This window comes from Monopterus albus, unplaced genomic scaffold, assembly GCF_001952655.1.
Source record: "Monopterus albus unplaced genomic scaffold, M_albus_1.0 scaffold70.1, whole genome shotgun sequence".
In the NCBI taxonomy this organism is placed as follows: Eukaryota; Metazoa; Chordata; class Actinopteri; order Synbranchiformes; family Synbranchidae; genus Monopterus; species Monopterus albus.
In genome coordinates this window covers 1032372-1050170 of record NW_018127950.1, presented here as the reverse complement: position 1 = coordinate 1050170, position 17799 = coordinate 1032372, and the positions used below count along the sequence as shown (strand labels likewise).

The 17799-nt window shown below is 38.9% G+C and overlaps 2 protein-coding genes across 5 annotated transcripts in view; one reads left to right on the top strand and one right to left on the bottom strand.

Moving 5' to 3' along the window:
- LOC109963123 (uncharacterized) overlaps nt 1–2462 on the top strand; it is a 5070-nt gene extending 2608 nt beyond the window's left edge. For all 3 annotated transcript variants that reach the window (XM_020605416.1, XM_020605415.1, XM_020605413.1), the window contains exon 4: nt 2144–2462. In XM_020605416.1, coding sequence (XP_020461072.1) covers nt 2144–2448 — 305 coding nt within the window. In that variant the 3' untranslated portion in view covers nt 2449–2462. The remainder of the gene's footprint in view (nt 1–2143) is intronic.
- Nucleotides 1–9569, bottom strand: part of spop (speckle type BTB/POZ protein) — an 87589-nt gene extending 78020 nt beyond the window's left edge. The window contains exons 1-2 of one of the 2 annotated variants that reach the window (XM_020605411.1): nt 9489–9569; nt 8984–9078 (exon numbers count right to left, since the gene is read on the bottom strand). The gene's annotated coding sequence lies outside the window, so the exon portion shown is untranslated. The remainder of the gene's footprint in view (nt 1–8983; nt 9079–9488) is intronic. The other variant, XM_020605412.1, reaches the window with a different exon arrangement.
- Nucleotides 9570–17799: the final 8230 nt, after the last annotated feature.

The following is a 17799-nucleotide window of genomic DNA, read 5'->3' as shown; positions in this document are numbered from 1 at the left end:
CCAAAAAGAAAATATGAATTTCGGCATGCACCCGGTTTGGAGTTCGTGTGAACTAGCAAAACAATGTTCTTGGTGCAAAGCACGAAAAAAACACAGAGAATTAACTCCCGAAACTCTATAAGCTATCACAGGCCTGCAGCCTATCCTTACACGCGCTAGCGCGGCAAAACTCTACACTTCCCTATAGACGACACGTTCGTTAGCACAAACGGAGACCTAGCAGCAGCGTCATGCAACTCTAAGGCGGGTTATTGGTCTACTCATAACTTGTTACAATAACAAAAGTTACCGAACTTAGCCCGCTCTCCGTAAGCTCGTCGCAGCTTCTTCCTCCCTTCTCTCTCTGCCCGTGTTTTCACACACACGGCACCACCGGAAGACAGCGCAATATTCATGAACCATTTCAAAATAAAGGTCTTTGCGCAACAGAATTTGTAGGACCCCTACATATATATATACTGGCAGTATGGAAAATGATTATTTGGAAATGATGAAAATGGAAATGATTATTTACAGTGAGGTGAGGGTGGTTGGGGTATGGACAATGATTGTGCTTTTTTAACGTTGAGGTACGGCCAGTGATTATGGTTTAGGGGGCACATCATTGGTTTTTATTTAAAAACAACAGTTTCTCCACTGTGGCAGGTCTTAGGCGATTTCTTTCTTTTGAAAATCCGAACCACTTCCTGAATCAGTCACGTGATACAGCCGGGCAGCGAGGGTTCGGACTTCATCATGTTCAGCTCCTCCCCTAAATGACGCAGGCCTCGATACGCGCATCGCGGAAACGCCCCCTCCCCTACTCGGCACACGCTTCGAAGCCTCGATACGGAATGACACATCATTAGTCTTGTGTTTTGCAGGCACTGAGGCTACAGACATCAATTTAGGTTACCTTGTTAGGCGGGTGCTTTGCTGAGTATATATGTGTGTAACCTCCTTAGAGTACATGTGGGAGTGTGGAGTCTAGTGTGATCAATGATAATGAACTGTATTTCCTTGGCATTGCCAGGTTGATGGAGGAGAGAAGCCAGTGGGAATAGAGTGGATGGTCACAGCTCTTTTATCTCTCTGTTTCTTTGTCTTTGCCTCTCTGGGGCTACACTTACATTTTCATAAAGCCTCTGTGGGCTTCCTGGTGAGGGGGACTAAACCCTAACGCATTTTTTGCAGAGTAAAAACTCTTGGATTTTGAACATATCCTCAGTGCCTGCTGTGGAAAGTGACACTGCCCCTCATTTATTATACATTCTTAGAAGTAATGTTTGTTCTTCATCTACCAAATAAGTACACCACAACATTAAACTCACCAAGTGGGTTTAATGTTGTGACCCTGACCAGTCTGTGGCTACACTGCCCCATACACAGCAAACTGCTAAGCACTGTGGCTATGATCAAAAGGCTTTAGAACCTACAGTGCATCGTGTCTTGCTGCATATGGGACTGTGTAGCCTCATACCAGCCAGAGCCACATTAAAACCACCTGATGGATTTTAATGCTATGGTTGATCAGTGTATGAACGCATACAAGTATAACAGTTAACATAAAAAGTGCACCATTGTTGGACAGAAATGAAAATAACACTTTGCACAACTTCAATTATTTTCCTCCTCTAGGCCTGCAGTGATCACCTATGGTATGTGGGACCAAGTGTGAGTAGACCATGGAAAGGAGTTTTACTTGACACTGTTCATGCAGGAGATGCTGTCACACCATCGCTTCAATCAGGAGAGACTGCCTTATCTACAGACTTCATCTACAAGAGTAGGATTTCTGCACTATCAACAAAAGAAACTGAAATTCTTTCCAATTTATACTTAATAAATTTAAGCTGTGTTTTGTTAAATCAGAACAACACAGTCTAACGACTTTGGCCTGAGATCAACAACTGTGTCAACTACCCCTTGAAAACAGCCCTTCTCGAGCTGATGGACCAAGAGGAGATCGATATGGAGGACAACTTGTAAGATACTGTGTCAAACCTAACTTGTAGGCTGTGCCACATTGGTCTTACAAGCGTGGCAGAATCCTGGAATGCTCATAGATTCCAGGTAAAATGTATAGTAGGCAGTATAAATTGAGCACATTGGTAACTATCACGTAAAAATTTTTTTATACACATACTTGTTCTTATGTTAACAGGAAAAGGCATACCAAATCACTTTGCAGAACCTGGGTGTAAACGAAGAATTACATCAGAACTCTTGCCACATTCACTTGGAGCTGCAGACCTTTACAGACAGCATGTAGGATCTGCACTGACAGCATACTCCACATTTGGAGTTGATCCCTTTACAACAGAACAAGTTAAGAATAGAACGGAGAATCATTTTTCAGACAAATATCCGGACATCTCACCTTTGTTTTATAGAGCAGTAAACAATGACTTTGCTCCATACAAAGAAGCCTTGCTTTATCTGATACACACAACTCAGAGAAATGCATGAACTGGTGCATTTGCAAGCCCATAACATACTGAACTGAACCACAATACATAACTGCAAGGGTTTGCCTTTCTGTGAGTAATGAAAATATTACTCTTCAATGAAAAAGGATTTCAAAACTGATAAAGCAGCAGTTAGACCTGCAACTTCTATTGCACTGTTGTTGACTTTACATTGTGCAGTGTGAAGAAGCCTCCTTCCACTGCTCCACACATGTCTTGCAGCCAATAATGGTTCTGCAGCACAGTGACAGCACTGGCTCTTCAATGATATCTGCAAAAGTAACGTAACAGAAGACCGTTTTGTTCAGAGGATATGTTTTCTTTTCTCAAAGTCTACTTGTATGCTGATGCATATTTGGTCATTCTACATATTTATATTGATTTGCAAGCGTTCATGTAGTAACTGTTTGATTGTAAGCAAAAGATGAATAAATCAGGTCCTCTCTACACAAAGGCTCTTTTGAATTTAATATCCTAATCGAGGCTTAAGCAGTCTATTCGCTATATACGTCTTTGCTGCTGAGTGGTCTGGGGATAGTATATACAGTGCTGTGAAAAAGTATTTGCCCCATTTCTTGATTCAAGAGGTCTGGCAATAATCAGGCCTGGTGCAGCAAGTGAAATTTAACTCAGCTTTCCAAAAAATGTGATTAATCACAGTTCATTCAGGATTTAGCAAGTGATTTACCAATTTTCACATAGGGCCAGGCAGGAATGTACCGCTATTTTCCCCTTAATAAATGAAATCATTTAAAAACTGCATTTTGTATTTACTGAGGTTATCTTTGTGTAATATAAAAAATTGTTTGATTTGAATCATTTAAGTGTGACAAATATGCAAAAAATATATAAGGAAGGGGGCAAAAACTTTTTCAAAGTACTGTACTCCAGAAAGACAAGAAATATAAAAGTTGTATTAAAAAGGATGGATTTCCACTTGATTCAACTAAACCATATGCCTGAAGTCTCATTAATACTCTATGTGCAACAATGAATCTCTAAACTGAAAATGATAAGTAAAGGGCCACAGTGTTAAAAGATTAATTTGGCTAAAATATGCCTTGAATGTAATGAAGTAAATAGTTTAAATCTGTTTAGATGGTTTAGATGGTCCTTGAGAGTCCTCTGCCCTACACATTTTAGTGTTTTCCCTCCTCCCTGCACAACTGATCAGGTAATTAACTTCCTTCTCTGAACAGAAGTAGGTGTGGTAGAGCAAGGAAAAACACAAATGTATTGGGCAGGGGGTTCTCCAGGACTAGGCTTGCTAACCTTAAGCTCCTTTTCCACTGCACATTACTGGCTCAACTCTACTCACATTTATGGTTTTCCATATAGCAAAACTTGTAAATAGTACCTTGTATGAACTACTCATGTTAAAATGTCAAGAAACATTCACATAATTCACAACTGGAATCCCTCTATTACATGCAGCATCACTATGGCTACCCCTACAATAATTGGATAGCATAGAGTATCTGCAGCAGAAACAGGAGCGCTTCGAGAAGTGTTGAGCCGATATTATTTGGTGGAAAGAGGGCTATAGTATCCCAGTTTTGTACATACTTCTACAAACCACACAGCTAAATCCTTCCTTGATGGTCTGTAACTTGGGGGCAGTGAGCAAGACTCTCTGGGTAGCAGCAAGATCAGTGAGCTCTTTGATTGCCACTGTAACAGCTGGCAGATTTTGAGATGCCATCACCAGCTCTTCTATTTTGTCACTGACTTCTCCCAAGCCAGCTGTATCATCATCTTTACGGCAGCTACAAGCACAAAACATGAGCAATATGGTAAAAATCATCTGTTTATGGGTAGTGACTGACACATAAATTACTGTATATTACTATTGTAAGACAAATCCTACATAACAGTTCTTCTTGAGACTGTAATCTTAAAACGTACATTTTTGCAGTTTCTTGCACTTAATAATGTTGATAATTTGAATGCATACCTCAGTCTCTTCCTCTTTGTTCCCTGGAAGCTATTAAAATCTTGTTCTGGTACAGCAAGAACTTTTCGAGCATTTTGTTTCCAGTACTGTGACCCTAGGGATGAAAAATTTCATCTACTGAAATTTATAATACTATATTCTATAATACTGACATTTAAAAAAGGTAAACTGTTCATAAGCAAATGCCTAAAACAAGACTAAATTTTACAAATCTCTTTATATGACAGGTGTTGCACCATCCTTTTGTAACAACCTATGTAATATTTATTTATTTAAATAAAGGTTTCTGTGACTCACCTGTTGTACCTTCTGACTCAAGAATGGCATTGCCCTGTGCATCTGTCAAAATTATAGGGTTGTAATTGCCAATGGCATCTTGCACTTTTCCCACTATCCCCTGAAGGGAAGTTTCACACTCCAGGAAGCGTACCACCGCCATTCTATTGGGAATCAACCTCCCACCAACCACCTCAGCAAGGTAAACTGATCTAAAAGACAAAACATAATTTCACAATTATTGCAACAGTAGTTTTATTATTCTTTCTAACTATTCACATTAGCTATCCACGCACTGTCCTATAGATTATTTATTGCAATATGTCCCTAATATTAATATAGTGCAAAAGCACCAAGCCATCCCAAAATTCCGTCTATAGTGGTATTTGCTCAAAAATAAATAAATTTTGGTTTTATCATATTTCCTTGCCTGCCTAGAACAGAACATCATATGAACTTCATGTCATAAATTTACAAACTCTTCATAAAACAAAAGCTTGACTATTTCCTAAAACCTCTTTGATCGATGAAGCGGTGTGCCATCTTTCATCACCAAACTCAAGTAGTCCCTGCCTCTCAACAAGAACTCTGCACTTTGGACCCAAAGGAGCTTTAAACCCTTTGGCATGGGGATTGCGGCTGTTCATCATGTCAAAGAGCCTGCTGATTATCTTAAAAAGCAAACGGCTGCATTAATAGAATCATAATAAACATGTTTCAATGTATGCACAAAACTGTGGACATGAGTCTGTCTGAAAGAGTGACAGAGTTTGGGAGGTGGAGGAACTGAATGGGTTTGAATATAACCAGTGTCATGATGCTCACAGCTGTTTGAGTTATAGCTAGAAATTAATACTCACAACATTGAACTGTTGAACAGAAGAGTCCACTGAATACTCCATCGTCAGGCTCTGTGGAGCCTTCATTGATGTTTGAGATGGCCTGGTAACCACAGGCTAAAGTGAAGGATCAAATATTGAGATGATATCTCAGTGTAATACGAAATACATCATTGATTCCTTCACATTCAGACAGAAAAAAAACGTTTTCAGCATGTGGCACTGACTTCTCTAATCCTTACAGCCTGGTACACCTTACCTTTTGGAGGTGAGCTGGGAAACAGAAGACAGAAGGAATAACTATTTATGAACCTAACTGTCTGACCTGTCCTGTCCTGTCCTGTCCTGTCGAAGTCCTCCTGTCTGAAATGTTCACTGCAGAGCACAGTTGACGAGCTAGCAGAAAACCTTTCCCTTCTGAGAGCCGTTTCCCATTGCTTTCGTAGCCCTTTATCTTTGGGAAACCTACACAGTATGAAAACACGTGGATAAGTAAGATAACTAACACTAATCAGAGTAATTACAGGGCGGGAGACATAGCTAAAAAAGACTGCCTTGCTTATTTGGACGCTGGATTCACCGCGGGACTTCACAGTATTATCCACAAAGTAAGCACATTCCGTTCTCAAAATGATGTTATAATGACCAAATACAATAAAAAAAATAGTTAAGTCTTACTTGTGAAAGGTAATCCCATTGGATCTGGTTTCTGCTGTCGAACGTTTGGAACAACCCCAAGCAGCACATGATTTAGGCATCCTACTTTTTGCCATTTCCAATATGGCGCCTACGGTGACGTCTGATTCAAGGCTCAACGCGGCATCTATGTATATGAGTAGCGCCACGAGGACTGCACGTTGTCACAAATGACAGAAGAAAAGATACTTCCTGTTTTAGACAAGGAAAATGCAGCAGTTTTTCCATTTCTACGCTATAGAACTTTATTTATTTAAAGTATAAATGAGGAAAGAAAATCAAGTCTAATTTTAAAAAGGTGTCTGACATTTTCATCACATCATTAAAAACAGATTTATTACTTACTTTGTTTATGGATTTTAAAATAAAAGTCCAATATTATTTAAATTTTTGTTTTTTGTTTCCATTTATAACAATAAACTTCAAATACCAAAAAGTACACGGACCTAGAAAGTATGTTATTGTCCCATACATTTGGCCTTCTAATTCACTGTCAATGCATTCTGCATTTGATGCTGAAAAAAAATGAACATGTGCAAGCACTACACACCAACATACCCATATGCATTTGTTGTTGTAATAGGCAAAGATGAGTAACAACACCTACTCAAACTGGCTGCACTTTTCCTCACAACTCTTGCCATTGTAAAGGAAGGAGCAGGCAGGTAATAGCGACAAATTTAGGGGCTTAAACAGCGACAGCTTTACGATGCCTGAGCGGCCTCTATGACTCCATTCCTGTCAGATTCTATTAGCTTGGCCTCCACCGTGTGTTTCGATTGGTTCTTGGCCTATTCCCAGCGGTTACAGAAGCACCTCCCGTAAATAAACCAAATGGCTGCATCTTGTAGTGTATGAAGAGGGGGGGCTCTGGCTTGCTGGGCATCTGTGTGTAAAGAACATCTGACAGAGTGGTTGAATGGTTTAATATACAGCACGGAGCTGAACAGACACAGTCGACTAGAGGGAGAGCTCGACACACATCAGTGTAAGAGTTTAAATTTGACTAGTTTTTAAGAAGAATACAACCAGCCATGCGAGGAAAGCACTTTTAAATCAAGACAAGTGACCTCATTCCACTCCACACACACACACACACTCCTATAAACAAAAGAAAAAGTGTGCCCATCTGCCAGCTGCCAGGTGGAAGTCAAAGGAAAGGCCACCTGTCTAATAACCGTTTTTGATGCATACAGCAATATGAAACAGAGCAGCTGGCCTGTCCCCTCCATACTGATCTTGTTACCAGCATGAGTAACACCGTTCCTCTTCCATTGAATTTATTTAGGTGGTTCTCATAAATAGGTTTTCCCCTACCAAAAAAAAAAAGAAAACATCTTGTGTTCATTAATTCAACCAATCAGGGCTTGTGATTACTTGCTCACTTTGAGTCTGAGAATATATTGGCTGTTGTCCACCAAAACCAAGAATCATTTGAATTTCTTCCAAAACAAGCTCTTTGTAATCCAAATAACCCACGAGTACAACAAAATGGATTTGTAAACTCTTGTAACAATAATGAAAATGCAGTGCTTGACATGCTGCAGCTAAATTAGTTTTTATGGCTTTGAAATGGCCTTTGTAAAACAGTTGAAAATAATACCTTAATAAACACACTGGACTGTAGCAAAGCATGATGAAAAAGGGCGGCCGGCAGCACTGCTGGCACTGTGAAATGGCAGCTACATGTTACTGTGAACATTTGTGAAAAGTCAAAACTTATACAGGAATACTGAAGTTATTCCATTTGGGCATTCTGTACATGGTTGCATGTGTTTGTTAGGTGCATATATTTATATGTCCATCACATCTGCTTATACACATAGTTTCTGTATCTTTCAGCAGACATTTTAATTTGCCACAGTAGGAAAGCCACAGGTGTAATTAATAAATCAGTTTTAACACAATTCCAATGTACCCATAAAAAAACTGTGGAAATACCCTAACTTTTTGAAGTATCACTGAGAGGTTTCTACAATCAGCTGAGGTGAACAGTTGCTGTATCTATAAAGGCAAAATGCAATTAAAACTTCCACCCATCCATCCATCCATCCATTATCTAAGACTTATTTTGTAGAGCTAAACCCAGCTGACACTGGGTGAGGTCAGGTACACCCTGGACAGGTCGCCAGCCTATCACAGGGCTGACACACAGAGACAGACACCTTTCACACTCAACCCTATGGACAATTCAGAATCGCCACTCAACCAAATCTGCATATGTCTTTGGACATGTATGCAACTTAGCTTAATGAGGAGAGGTGCTGTCAAATGCCATTTTTATACAGAGATCGCAGCAAACTGCTGTTGCGTTGACCCTTTTTCAAGGTGGATTTTTTGACTTACCCTGAACTCAAAAAAGCCAGCAAACTGCCATCTCTGTATTCATTTCCATCATCATAAAGCCAACCAACAGGTTATCTGTGACCTTAAAATATTTTCACCCAGAGAGTTTTCTGAATCAAACAAACTCCCATTCAGAGCATTTCAAACCCCCTACATGCCTCTTTGCTCATGCAACTGTGGGACTAACCAACTGAATTTTTAGCATGCACTTCAGGACTTGAACATTTAAACTTTATGACTAAGTATTCAGTTGTTCCGCCAGTTTCTTCTTCATTACTAATCAACAAATAAGCACTGAGAATTCTGTTTTAATTTTCTTTCGGGCGACTAGATCATTGGGTGAACGAAACGCTGTTATATTTTTGTGACTTGCTGACTTATTTGTGAATTGGTAACTTTTATTTCCAGCCATCTTGCAGAAATACCTTTAGGTCCCCAATCTGCATTGCAGTAGACTTTCTGTCGGACTCTTCATTCTCTCTATACAGCTGCTTTCTGGCGGACACAACCTGCGGCTGCCCTGCAATGTATACGGAGATACAACAGAGGGCGAAACCGTGGTCACTATTCGGCAGGATACTCCGACTGACAGAACCTGATTTCTTATACTGGACTCATTATTTGGCATGTCTCTGTGGAAATTTTCCCACTGATAATCTTTTCCATCCACACTCACCGCACAGACGTCGATTCGACACACAAAATGACAGCCGAAAAGTCACCCCCAACATCTCGGTGCCACAAAAAGCAAACGTCTGTTGTTACTTACTTGCTAACACTAGCCAGCTAGCGGCTAAAATGTAAGCTCTGTAAAAGTGCTTCGAGCACTAAATTATGCTCAAACTTCAAGCGTACGATATTTCAAGGGAGATACAGTAAAATAAAAGAGACAAGTATAGGAATAGCTGATTTTATATATTTAAAACTCACCTTTGTTTCGCAGTTCCACGCAAGGGATAAACGATTTTTGACAAGAGTTGTCACTGCACTTCCGGGTTACTGTGACGTATACCGACGCTTATTAAGCGCCTGGCCATGCCTGGATTGTTTTGGTTTTAGATACTGGATGTTACACTGGGAAATAAATAGTTTTCTTCCTTTAACCGTCTCCCATCAAACCCAGGACACGTATTGTCAAAACTGCAGCTCGTTTACATTGTCAAGAATACTCGAAGTAGAGTAAATTACGATATGATTTGACAAAACATTAATGATCAACAGGAGGAAAACTGGAGAGCAGTAGCAGAAAAGTTATTCTCCAAAGTAGCAATATCACTTTATCAGAACACCTAATTATAAATCTTGCATTCAAACTTTTTTCAGTAAAGTATGATCAAAATATAAAAATACTCATTATGAAACAATATGGACCATATCCGAGGTATATTATTATATGTAGGCCTATTATATAATTATATTTTTAAAATACATTACTGTGTCAAAAGCATTTTATTTTTGTTGCTAGAAAAGGTGAAGCTAAGTTTATATTATGTATAGAATGTAGTTATTATAGCAACCTTATACTTTTGATAAATACAGTACGTAAACAGGCCTACTGGACTCAGAAGAGCTTTGTTTGAAATAACTGTCCATATTGTGTGTTTTCACTTGTTCCTAATTAGTCTCTCATTACTGAGCATAAAATATTTGTTTATTCTTCATATTACAGCTACACAACATGTTGACATTACAGTAAAATGACAGTAACACCAGTGAACCTATTTGAATGCAAACAGCAGACCAGCTGTGCTAAAAAAATTAATAGAACCTGCATTTTAGACTTTCTTTGATAATTTTCTGTAATATTTTGCATAGTGTGCTGTAGTTTTTTTGCATAATATATATGCAGAGTAGTGTCAGTGTGGCTCTGCTGTTGCAGAAACTTTGGAAAGGGGTCAAACAGCCTCACTTCATCTGAAGTGTGAAATTCAGCTGCAGTTTTTGAACCAACAGCAGCACCTGAGACCCCTGGTTCACTAGCAAAAATGTCATTGAAAGAAACGCAAAATGATCAAAAATGGCTTTGTTGTGGCGAGAGAGGTGGGTGGCTTTTACATGTCAGTGTCCATGGGCTCACTATGTCATAATCTATTCATGATTACTGACAGTTTATCATATAATACCCTGCTTAACACAACATACTCTATATATGTGAGAGTGTAGTACATACTGTAGGCATATGAATGTAATCGTATGTGATGTTTGGCATATGTCTATATGATTTAATGACATCAAAAAATGAAAATAAAAAAGATTTAATGATTAACTAAAAATTAGTAATCAAAAAGATTTAATGATTAACTAAAAATTAGTAATCATAACACTTCATTTATCTTGATGTGTACATTAGTATGTGTAAAAATATGACACTTCTTTTTATGTGGTGGAAGAAATGCAGCCAGACATCAAGGTCAAAGCTATATCCAAAAGTCACAATAATCCTGTCTTTATTGCAGAGTGCTGTATCTATTTCCTATGGCGCTGAGTGCTTGGTGATTTACAGCATGCAGACTTTTTTGTTTGTCACCAGTAATTGTGTCACTTTATGCCCAGAATTATGACCAACATAGTCATACATTTTGGAATTTTTATTCCAATGCAAACCTTATTAAATGCAGGACCCTTGCCATATGTACAATTTCTGTGAATTATTACCCTCAGGAAAGTGGGCCATCACAGCAGGAAATAGATGCATGGACACAGAAAACAATGTAACAAGCAATTAAAAATGTACTAAAAATATTGCAAAGTATAAATTAGAGTGTAGTGTCTGTACAGATTTGCAGTTTTACTGGGTTGATGGTGATGTGAAAAGATGTGTACTAATATGATTATGATGTTGATGCCAGCTTTTAAATTGGCTATGAAAAGAATGGTGTGCAGATTTGTTTATGCTTCACATGTGAGTAGGCAGGGTACAGATATTAAGTCACCACATGTGGGAAGCTGCCCATGTAGGGTATCTAGGCAATTTCACAACGTTATAAGAATATTTTAATGTGATTTTCTCTTTTGAAGATTTAAATCACATTCACCCAACTTCCACAAAAGCTCTTGGGATACACTACGAATTTGCTGTGATGCTCATCCAAAAGGTTATCTGGTGGGATATTTAGTTTAAGGCAAAGCAAATTAGGAAAATAAAAAATGAAGAGGAATCTGGAAATTGAATAAAGCAGCTAAAAGAAAAGTTGTTCTGACACCTGCATTGTTTTCTTCTTAGTAATGTTTTATCTCTTGAGGAACACAATTCTGCTGGGACAATAGTCATAAGATCTTTTCATGGTGGAAAACACCCCAGTTTATGTGAAACAGTTCCCACATTTTGAATGTTGATATTCTATACAGCTACTCTGAATAACACATTCTTCGCTCTTTGCTGTTGTTTAAAGTACAGTGCATCCCTACATGATTCATAAGGTGGAATTTTTCTAGCCAACGGGATGTTGTAGTTCATGAAATTGTATTACTGTGTGTGACAAGCTTACTCCACAGGTCTGGCACCATGTTCAGCTGTGGTTCAACTCTGGAGTTTAATGCAATTATAAATAAATAAGCATGTGGTCGGGAAGAAGACAGGGCCCTATGGGGACAAGCTGAGAGAGAATAGAGGAAGTTTAATTAAAGCTGCAAACCACACTCCCACACACAGAGACACACACGGTTACAGTATATAGGCAAGCCAATACACTTGTATATGTTTGTGTGCACTTCACTTCCCATTATGCATTCTTGGATGTACATGTGTGTCAGAACTACAACTGTACAAAGAGGAAATTGCACGAGAGAGGCAAACCAGTACAGAAGGATGGAAATGTGAAGGTAGAGTAATCCTATGTTGTGTTCAGATAAGGTTCTCTGAATTTCTTCTTAACACAGTTTTTGGTGTGTTACCTTCATGATGACAGAGAGGGAAGTATTTTGTATTCCCCAGTACTTCACATTCAGTAACCTGGCTACTATACTGTAGCCACAGTAAAATTATTTGGTTTATGCTGCTCTGTTTTTGTTACATTATTTTCGGCAAAATTATTGAACCGCCAGTCTCACTGTAATTACCTAAGGGGTGCAGACAAAGGCAGAGCCAGTAAAAGGCTGATGAGGGAGTATTGAATTTGCACTTCAATTAGAGTGCTTATAAAGTGTGGATTACACAAGGACTCCGGGGCCACAGCTCTCACTCAATTACCACAATGCACTATGGGAGGACGGACAGTGGGCAGCAGGGGTGGACAGTGAAGTCACCAGGTGAACAGAGCAAGGTGGTGGAAGAGGGTTGGAGGAGTAGGAGATGTCAAGTGTGGAGCCAAGTCCTTAAACAAGATGGATCCATGCAAAGACAAGGCCAGAGAAAATAATTAAATGGGGAGAAAGCAGTGGAGGGAGATCCATCCATGTATGTCTCCCTCTCCAGGTTCTGGCCTTGGATTCAACAAGGACATCTGAAAGCATGCAGACATCTGAGTTATTAAACTCCCCCGGTGCAGCAAAGCGTACAGTAGCACTACACTGATTTGAAATGCCTGTGCATGTGCATTCATTTCCATTTTCTGTGTTATTTAAACAATTCTCCTTCAGCTTGAAGGGGGTATATCTGTTCATAAGGAGCATTAAAAAAAACTTCCTCAGTATGTCTTGAGTCCCTGAGTAAATTCTCAAATGGATTATTGAGCCAATGAATGAAAATCACCGGCCATTTAGAGCGGATTTGTCTGCAAAGCACCAAAAAACGACAGCTCGTCTTTCTGCAGGCTTAGCTCCTCAGTTCTAAGAAGGAGATGCTTGAAGGGCATGCTTTTAAAGTAAACAAACCAAGCCAAAAAGGCCATTTTTCATTTTGATTGCTTGGCTGAATGTACACAGACGATATGAGATGACATGATTCTGAACAATTAATTGTTACAGACTTTTATGAAAGGTTCTTAGTGTTTAATTGCTGGTCATGATGTTTGCTTGGGGCACAGCAAGGGTTCAGAGATTTCAAAGAGAAAATCCGCAGAGCAAAACCATAAGGGTAAAGGTTTTTTTTAATCTTCTGTCAAACTGAAATCCTTTCTACAGTTTAATAAGTTACATAAGGAGGCTGCACAAATACAGCGTGACAATGTTAGACTGACATAAGGGGAGGTTACCTGAATTCAATTTGACAGTGTTATAAGATGTAACTGGCAGTTAAATGAATGCAAAGCTCATGATAATTGGATATGTGGATGAACAAATAAAGGAAAACCTAATAACTTGCCGCGAAAGGTGATTTTATTTATTCACGTACCTTTAGTCTTCCAGACTCCAGCACTTTTTCTGACTGTTTAGATCATCTCCTTCCCTTCTGTGTTTCTCTCCTTCACTCTCCCTTCCTCTCTCTTTGCTACTGTCAACAAAGAACGTGTAGGCTTCCCACAGGCCCTAAAGGAATCTCTCACACTGCACTCACATAATCACTTCAGACCCGACTGTTTAGGCCAACATCTCCACTGGGACTTACCAGCCGCTCACTGCAGGCCAAATCAGACCACAGAGGGAAAAAAAACTGCAACAGTGAAACAAAGAAGTGGACTCGTCTTTTGGCGGCTGAACATTATACTCTTCTCATTCAGTAATGGGATAATTTGGTGCCTTCCCCGTATGAAAACAATAGACTTTATGAGACTTCCTTTGAACACATACTCTACACCCACACAACATGTATGAAAGAGCACATGTCATGTGTATGTTCGACTGGCAGGTCAAGCATGATTCCTTGTCAACCATAAGCCCGGTTGAAATTTCATCATGCTTTGAAAAGACTAAATGAGATTCAGAGTGTCATCTACTTATGTCGAAGAAGCTGGATTTAATGACATGTTTAATGACTCCTTACACTGGCAAATGGGCTTTATTTGAAATCTCCAGCGCTGTCAGGAAGAAGCCTAACTCTCCTCCAATTAGAGGCATCCTTTGGAAGATAGAGTCACTGTTTCAAATGTGGATCTTTTTTTCCTGAGATAGAGGAAGAAGAGCTATTGATGATTGGTCCCTTGCTAATGTCAGGCTCAAACAAGCTGGAAATACATTCAACTACCAAGGTAGGAAATATTTTTAACAATGGCAGGCAGTAACTGAGGGCTTGTAGGAGCTGACAGCTTATTAAAAAAAAGGTTAAATGCATTTGCTATATTAGGCTTCCCACTGTGTTACTTGGATGGTATTTTTTTCCTCATTTTTGTAGTTGTTGTAATAGTTGCACACTTTCTCCCCACGTTCTTGTTTGGCCAAATTGCTTTTAGTTTATTTTTACATCTAGTTAAAACCAACATTTTGTTTATGGCAAGGGTTAACGCATTTATGTCACCATAAATGCTGCACTAAAACGTTATACACTTGCAGATGTGTTCCTCTAAATTAGGCACACTGTTACACTGAAAATAGTAGTGTCCACAAGACACTGAGTCCCTAGTTGCTCCTGGTGAAGACACCAGTGTGTGAATGTATGAGCGTTTGTGTGTGCGAATGGGTGAATGGGAAATAGTGTAAAGTGCTTTGACTGCGTATCAATGTGTAGAAAAGTGCTATATAAGTATAAGACCATTCAGCCGTTTACCATCTACATCCTTGCTAGGAGCATAGTTAGCCTTAGTGAACCAAATTATTAATATCTTAATTAACAGCTACAATATGAAACATGTGAGACACATAACAGAATGAACGATGCTTGTTTTTCTGAGGCTGTCAGAGCTATGTGGCTCAATATGACTGATTCAAAACATTAACTCCCCTCAAGCACTGACTTGCATAGCAGCATTTGCATAATAAAGGGTTATGTAGTGGCTGAAAGGTTTTGAGGGTAACAACATTTGAAGAACTATATGTGACGTGTCCATTCAGGTACCGGGTCGTCAATATTTTATGCTATAACTTGTTTTAATTTGAAACAGCTACCACAATGATCAAACACAATTCTGTATTTTAGTTTATAAAGCTAGAAACATTAAACCTTAAAACTGCTCCATCAATTTGGTGGCGTTCTTATATAATGTTCAGGGACTAAAAAGAGACTGATTAAATGAAGAATAGTCAAAATAATAGAATAGTCAAAACTTGTATGCAAACCTCATTGAGGTTAAGAGTTCAAATAACATTTTAATAAAGTTTTGGGGTGGAGGGGGAAAGAAGTCACCAGTCCGAACTTCCGGTCGAGGTCACCAGTCCGCCATCCTGTTGTCTGCAGCCAGGAACTCTTGGATCCAAGTCAAAACTTCTGCTACAGCTCAACATGAGGGCATTCAGTTTTATTAAAGCATCTCCTGGTAGCAACAGTCTGGACCACTGACATATGTACGATAGAGATGGTGTCACCACTTCCCTCCACTATGCAAAAATGAGGCCAAAATATCGACAGCTGGCATTTTGCTTTTATGCAGCTAGATTCTGTGCAGTAGCAGCCAGAAGTGGAATGATAGCATCAGACCACCAAACAAAGCTGTCAAATCATTTGAAACTTAATTTTTTTATATCAAATTACTTATTAAAAACAAACTTACCAGTAAAAATGACCACTTGTACACATATTAGCATGATAATTTTGACCTCTGAAAAATTATCTGATTTGAATTTTGAGATTTTATTTTGGCTCATGTCTTATCCACTAATATGGGGAAGGCAGGACTCCTATATTGGAATTGGTGGGGAAAAAATTAGTGAAATGCCATTTTATTTATTTATTATATATATATTACAATAAAATAATTAATAGAAAAAAATACAATAAACATTAAGAATGTCAGAAACAGTACTGTTACAAGATACAAAGAGAAATCATTATGCTCAGCGTAGAATATGACTCACTACATTTACCCAGACGAGGCCCTCATCCGTGTCTTTCAAACTGCAGTCATTAACTTCAACTAAACTCATTTCTGAGACAGAAAGGACACTGGCTGTCTTTCAGCGCTTGGCTTCATCTCAGACATGTTGCACTATTACTCTGTTTCTAATTCAGAACATAAACAAGGACATGAAATAAAATGTCAAAAACAGACATGATGTGAAGAACAAACTGAGCAGCATTCTATAAACAACCATTCCATTTGTCTCCTTATCCAGCCTATTTATGTTTGTCTTGATGGTGAATCTGTAGAGGTGCCCACCAGTTAGGCACAATTTTCTGCTCATTGACCAGCAGCCAAAACACAGTGGAGTTATACACAACAGACTGTTCTAGTTTCCTGACACAGTCAGGGCATAATGACCTCGTGCCACAGGTCGAAACATTGCTCTGTCCTCCATCCCCCAAATGAGGTTGCCTCTGGCCATTAGGGAACAAGCATTTGAAAACAAGAGGGAAAAAAATTGTGCTGCAGCCATTAAAGATGCCATCGACTTTTTAATTAAGCCTCATAAAGGGTCCATCAGAGTGAGGGTGGTAATGTACGATGGCGTAAACCAAATCCCATCCCATTTCTGTGTTCTTTGAGGCTTTAACCGATCCCTTCTCATTTCACACTACTGGAGAAAGTCTCAAACTGCAACACTTAAAATCTCCACAGTCTCTGGCCTAATTTCTCATCATGTGCCATCATCTGATTCCACTATTACATATGACCTTGTTTTCTCTTTTCCACAAACATCATGGCAACAAAAGTTTATTTCTATAATGTCTTTCAAACACAAGGTCAAGTTAAAGCAAGGTGTGAAAAGACATCAGGTTGACATGCAGACAAATGCCAATTACAGTGTTTTAAAATCAGCCCTTTGACCTGCAGGTAGCGTATGCATTGATCTGAGAACTGTAGTATTGCCCTTTGCTTTCTTAGTCTGAATAAGTTGGAGAGACCTGTAAAGACACCATTACACTTAATTAAAATAATAAATTTTATTTAGAAAGCACCCAAGGTCACTTGACGGAAGCAGGTAAAACCAAAACAAATACAAAATATAAATCAATTACAGCATAAAACAGTTGACTAAAACAGAGGACTTCTCCAGTATGAACTTAGTTAGACTTGCATTATTTTAACAGCAATATTCTTGATTTGGTTGTAAAAAAAAAAAAAAGGGTTGAATCCATCACTTCCAGCTTTTTGACTTTTTAGCTTTTAGAACTTGCTAAGCTGATAACTCATATCTATTTTCAAAAATGTGTATTTGAGACTTGAGAAAGAGGCAGAAAAGAGATCAGGACAAAAATGCATGACCTGGATTGAGTAGTTCAGACTCCCCAACCACCCAAAAGACTTTGAGTCCCTCCTTTGATTCCCTCTGT